General features: G+C 34.7%; 3 protein-coding genes and 1 long non-coding RNA gene across 4 annotated transcripts; 1 reads left to right on the top strand and 3 right to left on the bottom strand.

The window, feature by feature from the left end:
* The first annotated feature begins 2,435 nt into the window (after nt 1-2,435).
* LOC117985968 (uncharacterized) lies at nt 2,436-12,457 on the top strand. The gene is made up of 6 exons (XM_034972769.2): nt 2,436-3,083; nt 3,351-3,420; nt 3,950-4,855; nt 10,084-10,145; nt 10,701-10,773; nt 11,200-12,457. Exons 1-6 carry the CDS (start codon nt 2,436-2,438, stop codon nt 11,862-11,864), a joined length of 2,424 nt encoding a protein of 807 aa, XP_034828660.2. The 3' UTR covers nt 11,865-12,457.
* On the bottom strand, nt 8,198-9,439 carry LOC117986099 (uncharacterized). The gene is made up of 3 exons (XR_011237263.1): nt 9,401-9,439; nt 8,534-8,603; nt 8,198-8,239 (listed from the first exon to the last, which is right to left on the bottom strand). It is a non-coding gene; the product is annotated as an uncharacterized lncRNA (long non-coding RNA).
* A 327-nt stretch (nt 12,458-12,784) lies between the features above and the next one.
* Nucleotides 12,785-14,653, bottom strand: LOC117986097 (protein zerknuellt 1-like). Its single transcript, XM_034972921.2, has 2 exons — nt 14,552-14,653; nt 12,785-13,846 (listed from the first exon to the last, which is right to left on the bottom strand). The coding sequence occupies exons 1-2, from the start codon at nt 14,648-14,650 to the stop codon at nt 12,785-12,787; spliced, it is 1,161 nt and encodes a 386-aa protein (XP_034828812.1). The 5' UTR covers nt 14,651-14,653.
* A 2,995-nt stretch (nt 14,654-17,648) lies between these two features.
* On the bottom strand, nt 17,649-19,415 carry LOC117986096 (uncharacterized). Its single transcript, XM_034972920.2, has 2 exons — nt 19,329-19,415; nt 17,649-18,779 (listed from the first exon to the last, which is right to left on the bottom strand). Exons 1-2 carry the CDS (start codon nt 19,413-19,415, stop codon nt 17,727-17,729), a joined length of 1,140 nt encoding a protein of 379 aa, XP_034828811.1. The 3' UTR covers nt 17,649-17,726.
* Between the last annotated feature and the right edge of the window lie 602 nt (nt 19,416-20,017).

Below are 20,017 nucleotides of genomic sequence, written 5' to 3'. Positions count from 1 at the left end.
TATTTTTCTTCTGTTGGAATCCAACTTCATATTTTCCTAAAAAGAGGCGAACTGAAAAATTCCTTTTTGAGTTATTACCGCCAAAAAACATGGGAATTTTCAAAAACTCTCTTTTTTGACGATCTCCCTGGCATGCCGGCCTTTTAAAAAAAATCATTGATTGTTGTTATAGCGTAACGGCAATAGAAAATAGAAATATCAAATAGGTATAGGTACACATTTCTATGAAAATTTCGCTTCAGCGGAGGCTTATTAATAGGGTCCCGTCGAGTTGGCGCCCTTCGCATACTGAACCCTCATAATGGCATTTCCACAAAATTTTGGCCGATTTAGGATGCCTATCCACCGAAGCGGAGCGGAGCGGATATGTGTATAGTTGACCAATCAGAGTTTTGTCATATTATGACGGAATAAAATTATCACGTTATTTAGCGATCTGATTGGTCTGCTCAACACATCTCCGCTCCGCTCCGCTCCGCTCCGCTTCAGTGGGCAGGCAACCTTATACTAAGTTAACTTTAATTTTAAATAAATACCTATAGTAAGCGACAGGTCCAGATGGCAGTCGGGGAGGGAACGCCACGCACACCCGCACAGCCCCCGCACTAACCCGTTGCTGGCGAGCGCGGGTGACATGCGAGTGTGCGGGGCGTCCCCCCGCCTCATACCCCGGTTACCAGCTCAACCTGTTGCGGACTATAGGTACACTACGGAGTACGGAATCGTTACGAGTAAGTAGGTACCGCTACCTCCCTGTTACTACAGTATACGGTATACCTAGATAAATATAATAATTAACTGTCTAAAATGGAATCAGGTTTTATTATTATCTTAACGAGCTTAGTATCAGCGTAGGTGATAGGTAGATAGGTATGTAGGCAGGTGATCCACATCGCTGCCACTTGCGCAAGTTGTGGTTACACGTCACCCGTCACGTGGCGTTGGGGAAATTATTTGTTACAAAAATGCAATTAGCCCCTGTAGGGACATTCCGCAATCGTAAAGAGCTCGAATCCAGCAGACATTTAGTGCATTAATTTATGATATTAGGTATACCTACTGAGTTTGAATAAATAAAGTAAGTACCTAGGCAGTTATAACATGAGCAGTTCCGCCACGTTCCATCTTTAGACCCGGTAAGTATCCACCAGAGCGGAGATGAGCGAAGGCCATTCAGATTGTTGTCAAACTAGCGTATGCTCACAACTTCATCCGCGAGGACTACACACATTTTGAAGCCCTATTTCACCCCCTTAGGGGTTGAATTTTCAAACATTCTTTTTCAGCGTATGCCTACGTCATAATATCTATCTGTATACTAAGTTTCAGCCCGATCTGTCCAGTAGTTTGAGCTGTGCGTTGATAAATCAGTCAGTCAGTCAGTCAGTCACCTTTTCCTTTTCTATATTTAGATGACATCATATTTTTTTTTGTTATCTATCAATAATGTGATTGGTCTGTTAAACAAATCTCCGCTCTGGTGGATACCGGGCTATGAGCACAGGGCCCCCTGCCTGATGGGGCCCCCGAAATGCCGAAACCCAGTGGCTATGTACGTTTCATCCAATAAATCAATCAATCAATAGGGGACCTCCAAATATTGAGAAGTAAGTATCTACTAGTACAATGTTATTGTTATGCCAAATTAAGATCTGTGTGAGTCGATTTGGTATTGGAGGCCCCCTTATAGAAACTAAAGGTTGTAAATTTATTGTATGCCATAGGATCATTTCTGCGAAATTAACGAATCGCGCTCACTACGCTTGCGCTAACAATGACTTCTTTAGGAACCCCCTCCATCCCTGAACGGATAAGGATCAAATCCCTAAAATACACCAAAACTAAACGGGGTCTCATTTGGTACTCGTCGGGCCTCCAATTCGCCGCTTCTAATAGGGTCACAAACTCTAGTGTGCTCCTGTGTGTTAGTAGGTATATTATGCGTAAGTAATTAGTATGGATATTGATTATCAAAGAGCCACTCAAATTGTATTCAACTGTTGGTTTATCGTAATAGATACATTTTATGTTAAGCTATGTGTATATATGCTATGTGTTCCCAGCTACTAGAAAAATGAGTTCCAAGATATTATTTCAAATTATCGTTAGAGAGCATCTTAAGTAAGTAGTTTTAGTAAGGAGTACTGACAAGCTACCGAAATATATTTTAACCTATTATCTTGTGTTGGTTTACTATCAGAAACCCGGTATGTCCGTCTTATCGTTAGCACACAAAGAAATCAGTCACGTCAAAATGTGGCACACAAACGAACAAAGTCATTACCAAATTAACGATACTCAGGTGAACAAAAAAGCATTTAGTAAACAAATCTTTAACGGTTCGGTCGCCTTAGTGCTCAGTGATTGTGCATCTGTGACGACATACTACGAGACGCTTACGAAAAGAGGTGTGCCAAAGAGTGTCTATCTATAATATGTCTACAACTCCGTCGCCACCACCCAGCCTGCAATCGCATGAAGATTCCACGGATTCTGTATCATCTGAATTCTCAACCGAAGCTACTCAACCGCAAAATTATGAGTTTCCTCAGAAAAAACTATACAAAATAAATTCACTCACATCCCATGGAGTTGAGGACATACTTTCTGAGGGAGTCAATTATAATCCTCCTGAGAATTCGTTCCCGGATTGCAAAGCAGAAGTCCTTACCTCGTTATCAAGTCAAGTGCCATTCGTGCAAGATTACAACTCCAGAGATTCAACCGGTTTCAGTATACACGACATTCTTGGATTACAGCAATCTTATAATATATCTACAAACCAAGAAAATCTGTTAGAACCTAGATACGAATATCATATACCACAATATGATAACATAAGCAACAGTCCTAATAACAACTATGGATCAGGCACTGAAGAGGTGCTATCAGATCACCATATTACTAAGAGCGATGATTTTTTCCCTTCAAACGATTCAGAAATTCGAAACCAAAATATTTACGACAGAAGCTACCCAGAAACAAAACCTGTTCGATGCCAAATAAGTGATTTGGGCAACGATGTCGTAAAAAATCCTGAAGAAGAGGCAAACGACGCCAGCGAATCAAGTTTTCCCAGTCAGGTAAATTAAAGTTATACCAATTCTGAACCTTATTTGTGTAAACATACAGGTAGGCCTGTATACCTAATTAAGACAAGAACGTTAGCCACATTGATGTGATTTACCGCAGAACAACCGGATTCATAATGACAATTTAATTTAGTCATAGATAGTAGCAATTAAGAAATATAGGCTGAATTTGATTTATTACATTATTAAGCATAGCCTAAGGTGGTCACATTTTTTAAATAGTGTATTTTACTTAAATTGTAACTTCCGGTGTTTCAGAGTTCAACATGGTGTAGCAAATCCTCTATTGTAAGCAATCAAATAATCAACACATCGTCTTTGTCCAACGGTAATATTTGAAGAAGGTTTTTTCTTGTTTGATTACATGTAGAGTTAGGCCGCGGATACACCTACAAGTTTTACCCACATAAGTAGCTTACAAGATTAACTTACAGGACAAATTTACTAATGTAAACACTCTCATAAGTACATTTACAATAGTAACTTCGTTGTCAATTAATTACGCAAGCTACTTACGTAAGTAAAACTTACAGGTGTAATCGCACCTTAGTAGCAATAACTTTCACAGGTTTTCTACTTTAAAGTTTAATTATTCTCAAATCAATCCATAACATTATAAATGAAAAAATGTGTCTGTCTATCTGCCTGACAGTGAGCTTTTCACGGCCCATGCGTTAAAAACACTAAATCCACACAGGCAAAGTTGCGGGCATGATCTAGATTTTTTTATTATGCTAGAAGCTCGAGTAATGTTATTTTGGGTTGGTAATAATAATTGGTACAAAAAAAATTTAGTCAGAAACAATACTAGTCTAAATTTTTAATACCTACTGAAATAATTTTATTTCATTTTTCAGATATGTCTACAGATTCGTCATCTTATCCGAAAGGTTTCACTAAACGTGCCCGAACTGCCTACACAAGTTCACAACTAGTTGAATTAGAAAATGAATTTCATCAAAACCGCTACCTTTGCCGTCCAAGACGTATCGAGTTAGCAAACTACTTACAGCTGTCAGAACGTCAAATCAAAATATGGTTTCAAAACAGGCGTATGAAGTACAAAAAGGACAATAAACACAATAAACCAAGCTCCTCAGTTGATGATAACAGCCCATCAAGTTCCAAGGAAATGTCACCGATTCAAGATCACAAAATGAGTCATGGAAGAAGCTGCGGTGGTCATGACCGTCACAGACGTTTACTTTCAGAAAGCCACGCGAGTCATCATAAAATTTATATAACTTCCAATGAGGCACTTTCACGACCACCGGAGTACTCATCAGTTAATGCACTGAAGACAGTTATTAAAGGACCTCAGAGCACAATCGAATTGCCAGCATATACGCCCAACCTGTCTTATTCGTCTTACTACTCCACAGGAGCAAGTAGAAGCGCTTACTCACCGATGCCCGAGGTTTATCGATACAACAACGATGAATCACTGCAACCGAGTTCACATACAATCTCAAGTCTACAATCCGACAGTTACGTTCCAAATGGCCCCAACTTAAAACTATGCGAAGATGTGACACGCTATTCGACTGGAGCTACTTATTACAGCACACTTTCAAACGGAGTAGTAATGCATACTCCAACTACTGAAGCATATGGATTCAGCACCACTATGCCTACATTAGCTACTCCTACATACGATGATAGCGCTTTACATACACGAACTGGGCTTACATTGCCTCCAGACCCCTATTTTTCTTATTTGGGGTCATCCGAACCGTCAAGTCAACAAGCATCTACTTCAACAAGTAAATACTCCTCATACATATCTTTGTAATTAGAATATTATGGTGAGCTTGAAATATATCATTTGAAAATGTATAATAATAATAAAATAAATAGTATTAAGAGAAAACTTTCCTATAAATTATAAAATTGTTGTTTATTATTAAGGTTTATGTAAATAGTTTTTAATAGTAAAGATATTTTATGTCATTTAGATTACTTTATTCACTTAATAAATATTAAACAATATTATTACCTTATAATAATATATTTATCACTAAATAGGAATTTCATACAGAAATGTACCTAGACAATTGCATAATTACTGGGAAAAATAACTAAATTATATAAACTAGCTACTTAATTTATACCAACTAAAAGTCTAAGAAACCACATTTGAATCTATTTTCATGAGATTTGTATGATATTATAATCAGAGGCTGGTGATATAGGTTCATACATTACAAGGTCTTCGGTTACTGTTGAATTCGAAAGGGATTCCGAGTCACTAAAGCTTACGTCTTTAGATAGATAATCATGTATAACACTAGCTAACTCACTCATTACATGGTCATTTAATGTTACGTAGCCATTTCCATCTGTGTTTTCTTCTATTTGTGTTTCAATGAACGCCAACCTGGTTGAAAATGAGTCTGTAGTATCGATAGATGATGGTGAATCAGATGCATATTCTACAGATTTTTTATCAGTCATACGCCGACGGTTTCGAAACCATATTTTAATAGCTTTCTCAGTTAATTGCACTCTGTTCATAACCGCTACTCTTTCTTCTCGGGTGATATAAGGTTTCCTCTGGAACACTCCTTCAAGAAAAACTATTTGTTCCGTTGTAAATATTGTTCTCTTTCGCTTTCGTTTCAAGTTAACTTTCAGTGTGTTTTGTGCTGGCTTACCTGTAAAAATAGAATTTTTAAAAAATATGATTTTTTAGTTTGAAAAGTATATCTACACTTTAGTTAGTTTAAGTATAAATTTTTAATAATGTTTAATTTTGTGAATAATTTTATAGTATTTTTTTTACTTTACCAAATAATGTGTGATACATTAATATAAATTGAATGGTTATTTTGGAAAAGAAACTTTGAAATCCATACTTGTATCAATTATCCGTATCCTTCCTTCCTTTATATAATAAAACTTGTCCATTCTTTATAACAAAAGTACCTACTTATTTAAAATGCGATAGTATGCCTCTCTGTCTGTTTTATTTTCACACCTCTTAGTCAAAAGCACATAAATTCTAAGCGAACGATGTCATGGGCAAAAAGCTAGTAAAATACTCACTTGAATAATTATATTTGTAAGGACTGCTCGCGTACGTTCGTTGATTTTGATAATTCAAGGAGCAGTTACAGCAACTTTGAGCCGGGAAATTGACCTGAAATTCATAAAATGGTAAAAATTAAAAATGATTAGTTAAAAACATTTATTTAATATGTAAATCAAAATTTACCTTTGCCGTAATAAATTAGTCCTTTATCGATCTTTAGTAGATAGATAAATGGAAAATGGGCAAGATTGTTATAAAATAGTAGATTACTATTATTTGTAAGATTAAAACAATGACGTGTATTATCCTAATCACATAAATCTCACTACTAAAGAAGCAGGAAAATTTATGTAATTTCCTTATTTAAGAAATCACGAAAGGACCATAAAAAAATTAACTGAGTGTTGTATGGCCTCTTTCGCTTCTAATTCTCAGTCAAAGCATAAAGCTACGTTGTCCAAAGCCGGTAAGTTAATGGGTGATTTTTTTTGATGATCTGAACATTGCCGTTTTCCGCCCCTTCATGCGTCAGAAAACTAATCTCGTCATAAATGAGACCAACAGAATTATGGTGCTAACTCTTTTGTACACAATCTCAAAACTAATTTAAATGTTTTGATATCTCTTCCCTGCGGATAAGGATAACACTAGATTTAGTTCTGTCTATTTGATTTAGTTTAGACTCTAGATGTGTACTACAGAAGTAGCGCCATCACTATAAAAAGTTTGATTTAAATAGGCAGAACTTCGTTAAAAAATGTTTCATTCAAAACTGAAACGAAATGGATGAATATAATTAATATTTAAAAAACTGGCCAACTGCGAGTCAGACTCGTGCACCGAGGGTTCCGTACTACAGTCGTATTTTTTCGACATTTTGCACGATAAATCCAAAACTATCATGCATAAAAATAAATATAAATCTGTTTTAGAATATACAGGTAAAGCTTACTTAAAATTCAGGTAAGTTTTTTGTGACGTAGGTACCTAACGGTTTTCGGATTTATCTCTTTACGTCTGCTATAAGACCTAACTACCTGCCATATTGTATGATTATCAACGGTCAACAGGTCAACGAAAAGTATCCCATAGGTTTCTTGACAGACACGACAGAACAGACATAATCCTAAAAAAAATTACATTTAAAACGTAAAAAAAAATATTTTACTCACCGATGTTTCCTCATCTGGTATAAATCCCAATACTTGACATCCCTTAATCCAGTTTTGTATGTTATTGGCATTCTGAAAATTAAATGATGTTCTACTTTTATTATTATACCAAATTCTGTTTACGAAATAATATCAAAAAAATGTTGCAAAATGTTGAAATCAACTTACACTGGAATTCATAGTCAAGATAGGGGCTTCTTTAGAGGACGATTCAGATGAAATGTGTTATACATAACCTTAATTATATTTATTTTATTTTTATTTTTTTATATCTTATTAGAACGGCAGTGCCACTTACACTAACTAGATAATTAATAATAAATTTAAATACAAATAAAGGTACAAGAAAAAGGACATAAAATACAAAACGATAAAAATCAAAGGATTTTGATTTTAATGCATTGCACAAAGGTTGAATATGACCACATGTCCTTTGAGTCGTCCTCTAAAGAAACCCCTATCCTTACCCCTATCTTTAATATGAATTCCAGTGTAAGAAGCTCAGAAATTATCCTACTAGCCTAGCTATCCTACTAGATATCCTATTTACACGGATGGAATTTCTGAGAATCATTTCTTCGTGGAAGGGATGTCTTCAGTCAACGCGTCTCCTCCCCTCATGTCCTGAACCTTTCGCGGACTGAAGAAGAAGATAGATAAGCGAATATACAGACAAAACGCGTATTGACATCTCGTTCTATACCTACCTACTAAACTCACGAGCGAAAAAAAATCCGTATAATTATTCCGTCTCGTTTCGTTCCGTTAATTCTTAGCTCGAAGTTTATTGAGAGGATAGAAGAGATCCGAGTAGGTACGTATTAAAACAATCACGTAACAGTTAAAAGAATAAGAAGGTACTACACAATACGCACCTGATTGATATATTGGTAGCTTGTGTCATCAAATATTATGGTCTGTTCTGGAGGAAAATTCTCTCGTATCTGAAATGAACAAAACAAACAATCATCATTAAAAAACAAAGATATCATTTCCATAACTTACAGCTGGATATTAAAACAAAATTTACTTAGTACATATTTTAACACAGTTCCAAAAAATGTTTTTTATAGATAAAGTCCTTGATTATATTCGGGATAAAAAGTAGCCTAGGTAGGTATATAATCGGGAACTGTGTATTAAATTTTGTTAAATACGATTTAACGGATGGCCTTGTAATGTACCTAACAGACGGACAAACACACTTGCGCAATTTTTTCATATAGGTAAGTACTTACTATGAACTCTCGAGATTTTTCGTACTGAACAGAACTTGCGCCAGGGCTGCTATCCAACTTCACCGGTAATCTATTAATATGTAACATTTTTATTTAAAAAAATGCGTTATATTTTAAACTGACTACTAATAGATGTTAGAGAAAAGTGATCATAATTATAGAAAAATTAACCCTTATATAAGAATGTATTTAGGTAATTAGAACCACTCCCTCCCCAGGTGCAAAACAAATTTCCATTGGCTGTTTTTAATCCTTAATTAGTAATTCGAAAGGGTTCGCATAGTTATCATTAATTTGTTTACATTGTAATTAGAGGTCCGAATTAATAATACCTACTCCGTTACTTTTCATCTTCCTTCAGGTACCTAAGTGAACTTTTATTATAAACTAGCTGCCCCGGCGAACTTCGTAACGCCTAACAGTCGATTCTTTTTCAGGTTTTTTTTTTAATTTTCTCTCCGTTAGAACCATCCCCGATACTTCAATATTATGAAAAAAGAATTAGCGAAATCGGTTCAGCTGTTCTCGAGATTTTGCGATCAGCAACACATTCAGCAATTCATTTTTATATATAAAGATAAGTATAATTTCACTATTATTTTTTGTGTGTATTAAGCAATTGTTCACTAACCTACACTTACTTTGTCAAACCGACAATAACTTTGCTTTCAATCGCCGTGGGTATGCTTATTGATTAGCCCAAAATCAATATATTATGTAGGTATCAACATAATATTATGCATGTAAGATATAGAAAGTAACAAATAAGGTATAATATAAGGAATATAAGTACATTCATAATAATTATACTTTTATATTAGGTATGTAGCACAACGCGCCTAAATTATTTTAATAAAATGAGCTTACCTTTTTTTCTTTTCCTTTTAGTTCCTTGCAGTATAAGCTTCCTGAAACAAATGAATCATTACAAAAAAACCAGCCAAGTGCGAGTCAGGCTCGCGCACCGAGGGTTCCGTACTACAGTCGTATTTTTTCGACATTTTGCACGATTATTCAAAAACTATGACGCATGAAAATAAATAAAAATCTGTTTTAGAATGCACAGGTAAAGCCCTTTCATATGATACCCCCACTTGATATACCTAGTTATCCAACTTCAAAAATTGAAAATACCTAATAATTATTAGTTCATGACCACAATTTTTTTTTTGTGTGATGTAACCTTAAATTCACGGTTTTCAGATTTTGCCCCTTATGTCTGCTATAAGACCTACCTACCTGCCACATTTTCCGTTTTTTCTCTTGAGGTATGGAACCCAAAAAAACTGAGAAGATATTGAGTGTGATCGATTGACATGGTTAGAAGCTTCTAATATTTGAGCAATTAGGTGTATTTTAAAATGACACCATCGCTACCGTATTGAGCTAAGTTGATTCCTAGTTTCATACGCTACGGAGTGGGTAGATTCATAAAATATGTCAGGTGCTTCGAACAAATATTTTGCAGTCGTCAATATTGTATGTCAAACCTTTCCGTTGGAAGCGTTTTTGCGTCGTGATTTTATTTGTTTTATTGTTTAATTAATCCACCTTTGAAATGTACCAAAACGTGTTAATGACGGTTACGCCTTTGAGTGAAATAAAGGATGAGGTATGAAATATATTAATATGCTTTTTTATATAATTTATTAGTCTTAGTATATTTTGTAGTTACACGTTAAAACTAATCAAACTGCTACACTCACGTCGTAGTCTTGATTGCCTCATATTTCAAGCTTTCTATTTCGTAATGAATTTATCATAATTTCGTTTCCATAATAGATAGGTATGCCTTTGTAGAATAATGTTACAGTCATGTTACAATGTTATTCAAGTTACTTTCACATCATAACTAATTATAATAGATCACCAAGTTCGTAACTTAGTGATCTACGACCTAGGACATTTCAAAAGTTTTAGGTAGGTACGGCGGGCGTACCTGTGCTATCATGAGCCAATACTTCATTATATTACTTACCATGGCATCGTTGAAATAATTCATGCTATGCAAAATATGATTGGCAACAAAACGGCTGCAGCATACCACCAAAGAGAATATAATCACTACGTTTTTCATACCACCACCACGGGCGCGTCACTTTATATGTACCTACTCTAAATCAAACCTTAAAATGTATTGTGCTTATTTTATTTTGTTTTATCGCAGATTAATTGCTGGGAAAACCGACCATTCATGCACAGTTGGCCAGAATCAAATCAACACAAGGCGTTTAATAAAGGTAATTCTCAGCTGTTAATAATCTAAATATATAATATCTACTTATAAAACGAAAAGGTGACTGACTGACTGACTAATCTATCAACTTACAACTCAAACTACTGGACGGATCGGACTGAAATTTGGGATGCAGATAGCTATTATGACTTAGGAAGGATCCTCGGTTTGATCCTGAATCGACTAATGTCAAATATTAGTCTATGGTGAAGTGAAATCATAGAAAAATAGGGCTACCTTAGGGCTATACGCATCAAAATAATGGTTTAGTAACATTTGACGCCTGCCAGTGACGTCGAAGCCTCGACGTTTTGTTAGGAGTTCCTTTCCTAACTGTCGTGAACTGTGGCTATGTGTTGATGGATCAGTCAAGTTAGCTTTACCTTTTTATATATAGATTTAATTATAGTTATCCTTTTATCCATTTCAGACACAGTAAAGAAAACTATAAAGAAGAAATCCAAGCGTAATCGAACTGCTTATACAACAGATCAGCTGAGGGTGTTAGAAAAAACATTTGCCCGCACAAAATACGTAGATGCGGAACGTCGCAAGGAGCTCGCGGAACATTTGAAGATCGGTGAAAAATGTGTCAAGGTTTGGTTTCAAAACAGAAGAATGAAAGACAAGAAAGAGTGCTCAGAGTCAAGTAACGATTCGTCTAGCGAATATGTCGCCCCTGAACCAGTTACACCTCCATCAGGGATTCCGATACAGCTCAAGAGTGAAGATCAGTACGTCCAATCAAACAACAGTTACATCGAACAGTCAATTCGTAACAATAATGCCCATACCAATACGGAATCACAGCCTTACCACTATTCTTATGAGGAAAATTGCAAAACCTTTCATCAGGCCTGCGGAGTTGGTTACCAGAACTATGTCCCTTTCGATTATAGGAGTTATAGTATGCCAACACAATATACTAATGGCTATTATAACAATGGTGCAACTCTTAATCCGACACAATATTACTCCTATTCAGGTGTTCCTGAATACATGTACTTAAACGTGGATAATAACCAGTACGTTCAGGAGCAACAAAATACTATTGAATCTGAGGTCTCTAATTGGTCAGATTTAAGTTATTTTTAAATAAGTATTTTTATTTGAAAGTATGATATAATATTTGTAAGTAAATATACATAGACTCTATGAAATTTTTATAATATTATTATGTTTAGTAGATTTAATTTATTGTATACTAAGTTATAGCTTATTTACAAACATATTAATAGGCATGAGTATTAGTGCAGTCGACGATAGTCGTTAAGGTATGATAATACTCAGTCAATTGTAATTTGTAATATTTAGACTTATCAAAAAAGTACGACTAATATATTATTATTACACATTTTTAAATGTTAATTTTATAAAAATCTATCTTTATCTGACTTAATTACTTTTTATATGTAATGTTACTATTCTATTTTATGTCTATAAAAGTGATTTATTTTCCGTTAATAATTTTATTTATGCCTGAATTCTGTATTTCCTGTTTGTATGCTAATAATAATATAATGTTAGAAAATGTGAAAATTTATTTAAAAATTAAGTGAGATTAACAAAGTAAACAAAGTATTATTAAGAGGTAAGCCTAAGTAGGTATTAAGAGGTAAGTAAAATAAAATGCTGTAATAAATAAACTGTTGATGTATTTTAATAAAGATTTTTTAATAATATAACAAGCATTTTTAATAAATTAAAAATATGTTGAAAATTAATATAAAACAAGCATTTTTAATACAATAAATATATTTTGAAAATTAATACCTATTGCAATAAATTATTTACAAATAGCTCACAAAATGCTTTGGTAGGTATGTCCTTACAAATAAAAAAATTCGCATTGTTTAGATAACATTATAGCTTACGGATATTTTTGACAAAGAATTATTACAAACATAAATCATGTTTTTATAAGAAGTGTGCATATACTTTTTACATAAATACAATATTAATTATTATCATTGAGTAAGGGCCTTACTTGCTAAGGCCATTAATAATAATAAGAATTATTTAGGAGGATTAATAAAAGGTATTGCTACAATATATTGTGGGTATGGTCTTGCGTTGTGGTTGAAACACTGTACGAGGGATCCATGACAGTTACAATTGCAACTATTTATGTGATGGTTATTGACTAAATGCACTCCTGCGCTATTTTGAGGAATACCAATTGATACAGCTGTTGAATGTGGTACAGGTAGGGTTGGCAGCATATTAACTGGCTTCCAAACCACGTTACCAGGTGGCAAAGGAGGAGGTGGATAAGAGCTCTGCATATGAAATGGCACAAACCCTGAACCAGGCATAGAATTTACTGGATAATGATGTGGTTGGTGTGGATACAACTTGTTCATTGAATTTTTTGATGATAAATCCTGGGGAATATCTTGATCGATGTTAGACTTGAGTTGAGTTTTAGTTAATGGACAATTACTTGCAGGACCTTGAGTCTGATTCTTAGAAGGAGCGATGCATACATTTTTCTGCTTAGTTTCTGCTAAGGGAGCTCCATTTGATTTACCTTTTACTTTTTGACAGGTCACAGGCACTGCATTTACATTAATGGGATTTTTAGTAGCGGCAAATGTTGATTTGCTAATGTTGTTTGTTCTTACGACTTCATTAGCATTGGATGTAGGTTTATTAGACGAACATACTTTTTCTTTATTAGCTGTGGTTGTCTGAGCAATTGGTTTATCCGAATAGTTGACAATATTCCTTCTTTTCGCTTGTTCAAATGAATTGATAAAAGGACGATGATCATAACTTGATTGCCGATTATATAATGGCTCGTTAGTGAACTTAATTGCATCTTTACTTAGGTCTTCAACATCAAATTCTTTGTTAAGACTTTCCTTCTTTTCTTTCATCCGACGATTTTGAAACCAAATCTTTACGGCTCTTTCCGGTATATTTAGTTTGCTTGCAACTTCTTTACGGGTTCCACTTCCGATATAAGGAAATTTCCTGAATTCTCTCTCTAGATAATCTATTTGCTCAGTAGTGAAAGCACTTCGAAACCTTCTAGATTTTTTTGCTGTACAGTTTTGGAAATATTTTGATTTTACCTGAAACACAAAAATGAATATAATATTAAGTATTACGTATCATTTCAACCTGTTTAATGATTTTTTTTTAATTAAAAAAAAAATTAAGAGACTATTAAACCATTTGATGTTTTTAAAAAGTATTAATACGGTAGGTACCTACCCTAAAAATGCGATGCGTGCGCAATTTACAACATTGGCCTTCATATAACTTGATTAAACTTGAACACATAGGGAATGTTTTTATATTATTAATTAAAAAAGATAAAATAAATAAATAAAAGGTAGGTACCTACCTATAATAATACGATAACTGGACGTTTCCTATAATACATTGTATTTTGAAAAATTTAATCTAAGAGTCCAAAATAGTTTTTTAATTTTTGCCTGTCTGTCTGTGATGCATGCTTCACGCTGAACAGGTCGAATTTACTTTAATGGATGGAAAATATTTTAAAGCATTATTTTTCGTTGTTTTACTAACAATGCTATAATGTAATTTTTTTAGATGTAGCTAGCTACGTGTATAAAGTACAATGTCAATACGGGACACATTTTCATTTCATAATCGGACTTTAAGATATTATGAACACTTGAACATAGATGAATATACCTACTAATATTCACAGTCAATATTAACATTCTGAAGTCTATGAATTAGGTATACGCTCCCCGTGCGAAGCAGGGGCGAGCCAACTAGTATAAAAATATAATACTTTTACTTACAATAACATTTTGCATAATATCCTTCATTTGACTTGTTCGAGAACTAATCTCCGAATCCTTCTCACTTTTCAATTGCTTGAGTAACAAATACCTCATCATTATATTATATTCACTCGAATGAGGTTCAAAAATTGTAATTAAAACACGCTACACAATCAGTTGAGATTACAAAGAAACTAACCATTGAAATATAATTATAACGTATTTATAGAAATCATTTCAACATATTAATTGAGTGTCAGCAAATTACCCTAATACTGCCTATCATTAACTAATTATTTATTAAAGAAATCATTAATTTGACTATCAACTGCATATTAGACACGAATATGTCATTTGGGGTCTTCGGGTACTAATTATTCCATTTGGGGCAGAAGAAATACCTACATCTTAGTTTCAACTCATTAGTTCGGTACATTGGTAATAATCATTTAATGAGTTTGTGGACATGAGACAAGATGGACAAATAATTAATTAGCAGATGCCTTCGACCCCAGGACCTAAGAACGGTAGCCTCGCGAGGCATTGCTAAACAGTAGGTACTATAAGTGCCATAACCCACTAGCGCAGCACGTCGCGCGCGGCTTGTCGCAGATCGGCGCGGCTCGCGTTTTTATTTTATGTGAAGCGTAACCTCCAAATAACCGCGCACGTTCACGCGTCATCGCGCATCTCATTCTTTTCGCGCGACTTTCCATCGTGTATGTTGGCACAAATATTTGTAGGTATAGCCCGTATAGCAAGTTGAAATTACCTTTAGTATGATGTTCTAGCTGATGCCCGCGACTTCGTCCGCGTGGATTTAGGTTTTTAAAAGTACTGTGGGAATTTTCCGGGATAAAAAGTAGCCTATGTCACTCTCAAAAAAACACGTCGAACCGTTGTTCCGTTGCAGCGTGATTGAAGGACAAACCAACACACTTTCGCACTTACATATTATAAATAATTTATTAATTATGGGTAGGTAGAGGATATGGACAAAATATAGGTAGGTATTAATGTGTTATACCTACTTATTTAAACATTAGTCGTGAAATGTTCTGAATACTAGTGAAACCCGTATTGAATTGCACTAAGAAATTTAGGCACGTACCAATATTTCCCCGGAATCAAACCTGTTAGGTAGGTACTAAGTAAACAGGGATGAAATGAAAATGTATTGTATGCTATAGGTACTTATTTATGCTATGTATTATGCTAAGCTTTTACTAAACTATTAAATTGATCGCAGTCGATTTGCTGTTACCCGTTTGTAAAATAGAGGTATTTCCGAAACTGTTCATCAAATCTGCACCAAACTTACATCGTATTAACCCGACAGTATAAGTTTTGTAAAGAAAAATATTGTGGATTTTTTTATATTTGACGGAGTTATAGAGTAAAATAGATAAAAAATTTGATCCCGTATCCCGAATTGTCCCTAATTTTTTTCGGAATAAAAACTACCCTAAATGTCAACCCTGGCTATCAGCTACCACTTGTATTAAATTTCATTAAAATCCGTTGAGTGGTTTTTGCGTGATTCGGACACAGACAGACAGACAAAAAATCCCAAAAAAATGTTTTGTGGTCTGTAAGACAGAAATTGTTCGGTTACAGTTTTATTTATAGTATACTAGCGACCCGCCCCGGCTTTGCATGGGTGCAATGTAGATACTAATGTGGTGTCATTGCTTCGGAAACTCTCAAATAAGAGGATTTTTTCCGACCTAATTCACATTATTTCAATTGCTCTAGGAATCTCTAATTTTTTGAGAATTAAACTATAGCTATAAACCTTCCTCTTGAATTACTCTATCTATTGGTGAAAACCGCATTAAAATCCGTTGCGTAGTTCAAAAGATCTACGCATTCATACATACATACAGACGCGGGAAACGACTTTATTTTATACTATGTAGAGAAGTGTAGAAGATATGGAAGTATGGATAATAATAAAACAAATTAATTATAAAATCAATTAGTAATTTATCAACATAGATAATAGTAGGTAGGTAGGTGTGTGTGCATTGTTATAAGTTATTATTTATCTTATAAAATGGGGTCATTATATAGGAAATTGACATAAAGGTGTCTAAATATACTACTGCCGAGTATTGCGCGGCAGTAGTACCTACTTGCCACAGAACGACAGAACTTATAACAAAACATCGGGGCTTCGACGCACTGGCAGGCGTCAAATATTTGACAGATCGTCAATTCAGGATCAAACCGAGAGTAGTGGGAACTAGAGTGAGCAAAGAACTTGCATGTACTACTACGTAGAGAGTGAGGGAACTCTCCGTTTGATCTTGAATCGACGATCTACCAAATATTATAGGTGACGGGAAATCAAAGGAAAATAGTCGTTTGATAGCTTATCTAGCGTCAAATTTAGGTAACATTTGACGCCTGACAGTGACGTCGATGTCTCGACGTTTTGTTGCAAGTTCGCTAACTGCCGTAAACTATGGCGAAAATTTCCTCAGGTTTCCTCACTCTAGTTCAATTTAGCAGTACGCTGCGTTTCCTTTCAGGATACATATTTTACCGCACGCTATACGATTCTCTGCATTGTATTCCTCATAGGTACCTAAGGGTCGTGCTTACCATTATTTCGCGGGATTGTATTGATTTCTTATATCTACCTACTAACATGGCATAATATTGTAAATTAATATTCGAAAACCGCCGAGTTTTTTGCTGGTTCTTCTCGATACAAGTGGCAAATTCAGTGACAATAAAAAAGCACTTTATAAAAGTTTATTTGAATGAAAAATCTTTCTATATTCTATAAATGTATTTCCTTTTACATACTTTAATTAAAGAAAGTCAAATAATGTAATAAAATTAGATAAATATGATTTTAATTACTTGGCTCATAAAAGTTAAATATTAGAAAAACAAAGCTTTTAACTAACTTTTAAGGCAATATTTTTATATGAAAAATAAGGAATATGTTAAATTTCTATCCCTAATTCAATTTTTATTAACATTTTAATTTATATTCCTATAACATCATAGTAATTATATTATAATAATGAAATATGGATGAAAAAAAATATGAAAAAATGGATTTTAAATATTAATTTTATTTACCTATCAAATAGTTTGGCATTATAGTAAGTAAATATTACAAAAAATATTAAAATATATCTATTAAATATTTCATTATTATAAAATATTAAAATAAAAATTAATTTTGTTCTTGAAGTTCTTCTTCAAGGTGAATACTGCGAATCCAAGATAAGTCCCAATTTGGTTCTTCTTCGTTTTTAGACGTGTTGTTTGTACTACTTTCCGAAATGTTTGAGGAATTTTCAACTATTTCCTCCTTGAAATCATGTAGTATGGTTTTACTATCAATTGGATACTGGTTTTTTAATTGCTGGCAATGTACTGGCAACGGGCCGCTATTCTGTTGAAATTGTTGAGCTAAATGCGAAGTATTGTCCAGCACAAATGTAGGATAACAGTTGACGTCATGACAGCCTGGAATTACTGAGGCTCCTACATTTTGCATCGGCATGGGGGCAGCAACTACTGGCTGAAAATGATCGACATAGTTCCCACGATCCAGACTGCCTATACTGTTATGAGGAAAAGGTTCATACATAATCATTTGAACTGGCCCGTTGTCATTGGCATCTACGGATGACTCAGTGGTGCTTGTAGCTTCAGTGTCTTCCAGCCTCTCCGCTCTATCCTTTTTCTCTTTCATTCGTCGATTCTGGAACCAAATCTTGATTGTACGCTCGTTCAAGTGGAGTACTTCCGAGAGTTCTATTCGGCGACTGCGATCAAGATACCGTGTTCTTGCGTATTCATTTTCGAGTTCCATCATCTGTTGGCTCGTAAAAGCTGTGCGAATTCGTTTCGGCTTCTTTGCGCCACCGCTTACAGGTTTGCTTACATTCCAAGTCGGTCTAGAAATCATTCTATCTCCACTCACTGTTGGGGTTATCCCCCACGTATTTACACTAGGGACGATGGGTCCATTACGTGGGTTAGGAACCATAACCGGATTATGAAGACTGTTGTAATTTTTCTGGAATCTGATTTCTTGGCTGAGTAATCCATTGGGTGTACCTGGATTCACGTAGTTGGGAGAATTGAAGTATAGATTTTGGCTGTTGATGCAGTTAACATTGGTGACGTTGGGTCGCTTCGGTGCTGTAAAGATGCCATTAGCGCCATTGCAGTTCACGGGGTTGAGTCTATACGATTGTGCTTGTCCTACCAGAAATCTCTGGAAAGAAAAATTTTGATACATTAATTACAAGATTACGTACCTAATCTCTAATAAAATCTAAATACATCTAAATATTATGTAAAATGAAAGCAAATTTGTATTTTTCTCTTTTCTGGGTTCCTGTACCATTCATCCGGTTGCGATGAAACTTTGTACAGTTATTGTAGGGACTTGCGGAAAGGCTTCCAATATAGAACCATCAACGTATAATAAATAGGTGGGGCGCGAGTCACGCTAATTGGATTGCATTGCATGCTATCTTTATAAAACTTTTTTTAATCGATTTTTTATTGATGGATACTAGATGATGACCGCGACTTCGTCCGCATGGTTTTAGGTTTTTTTTAAATCCCGTGGAAACTCTTTGATAGACTAAAATAGCATAGGTATCTTCATCCTCTGGGATGAAAGCTATTTCTGAATTGGATGGGATGAAAAGCTAGCAGACAGACAGACACATAGACAGATAGATATATAGATAGACAGACAGGCAAACAGACAGCAAGACTTTCTTATTCATAATAATCGTATGGATCATTTAATTACCGGTTCGTTCTGTGGGTTCACGTTGCTGGTAACTGGGTCCCATTGGCTCTCACTAGAATAGCTAGATGTTGACGTCGACACAGACATATCGATTACGAATATCGAAACTAAGAAAGTTATATTTACTACTATAGCGTAAGTTACAAAAGTTCGACAGCTTTTAATTGCTTTGGATGAAAATAGCACATTATATACATCCCCACCGTACGCCATCATTAACAATTATCCGTAATCCAAAATCAAGTAAAGCACGGTGACCTAATGAGCTAATTAGACGTTGTTTTTATGGAAAACATATTTTGATCAGTGATTCACAATGATCAATATTAAATTAAGACAATATTTTGTTTCACAACTAGGTATCATGTGCCTAAGTTTTATTATAGAAAGCAAATGAATTTATAGGTACAACCCACAACCTAGGTACATCACTGCCCATAGGTATTATAAATGGGAAATCTTCGAATTACCTACGCCGCAACGAAGAAACGGTTCGGCGTGATTTTTTCATGTAAAAAATATGTACTTAAAGATCTGGACAGCAACATAGGCTACTTTTTAATTCGGAAAATCAAAGAGTTCCCACGGGATTTTTAAAAACCTAAATCCACGCGAACCAAGTCGCGGGCATCACCTAGTAATATATATATAAACATTAAGAGAAGCACATACCTACCTGATTAAAACTC

This window comes from Maniola hyperantus, chromosome 10 (genome assembly GCF_902806685.2).
Source record: "Maniola hyperantus chromosome 10, iAphHyp1.2, whole genome shotgun sequence".
Taxonomy (NCBI): Eukaryota; Metazoa; Arthropoda; class Insecta; order Lepidoptera; family Nymphalidae; genus Maniola; species Maniola hyperantus.
Note: the sequence above shows the minus strand (reverse complement) of the source record. Positions and strands in the feature narration are given on the sequence as shown.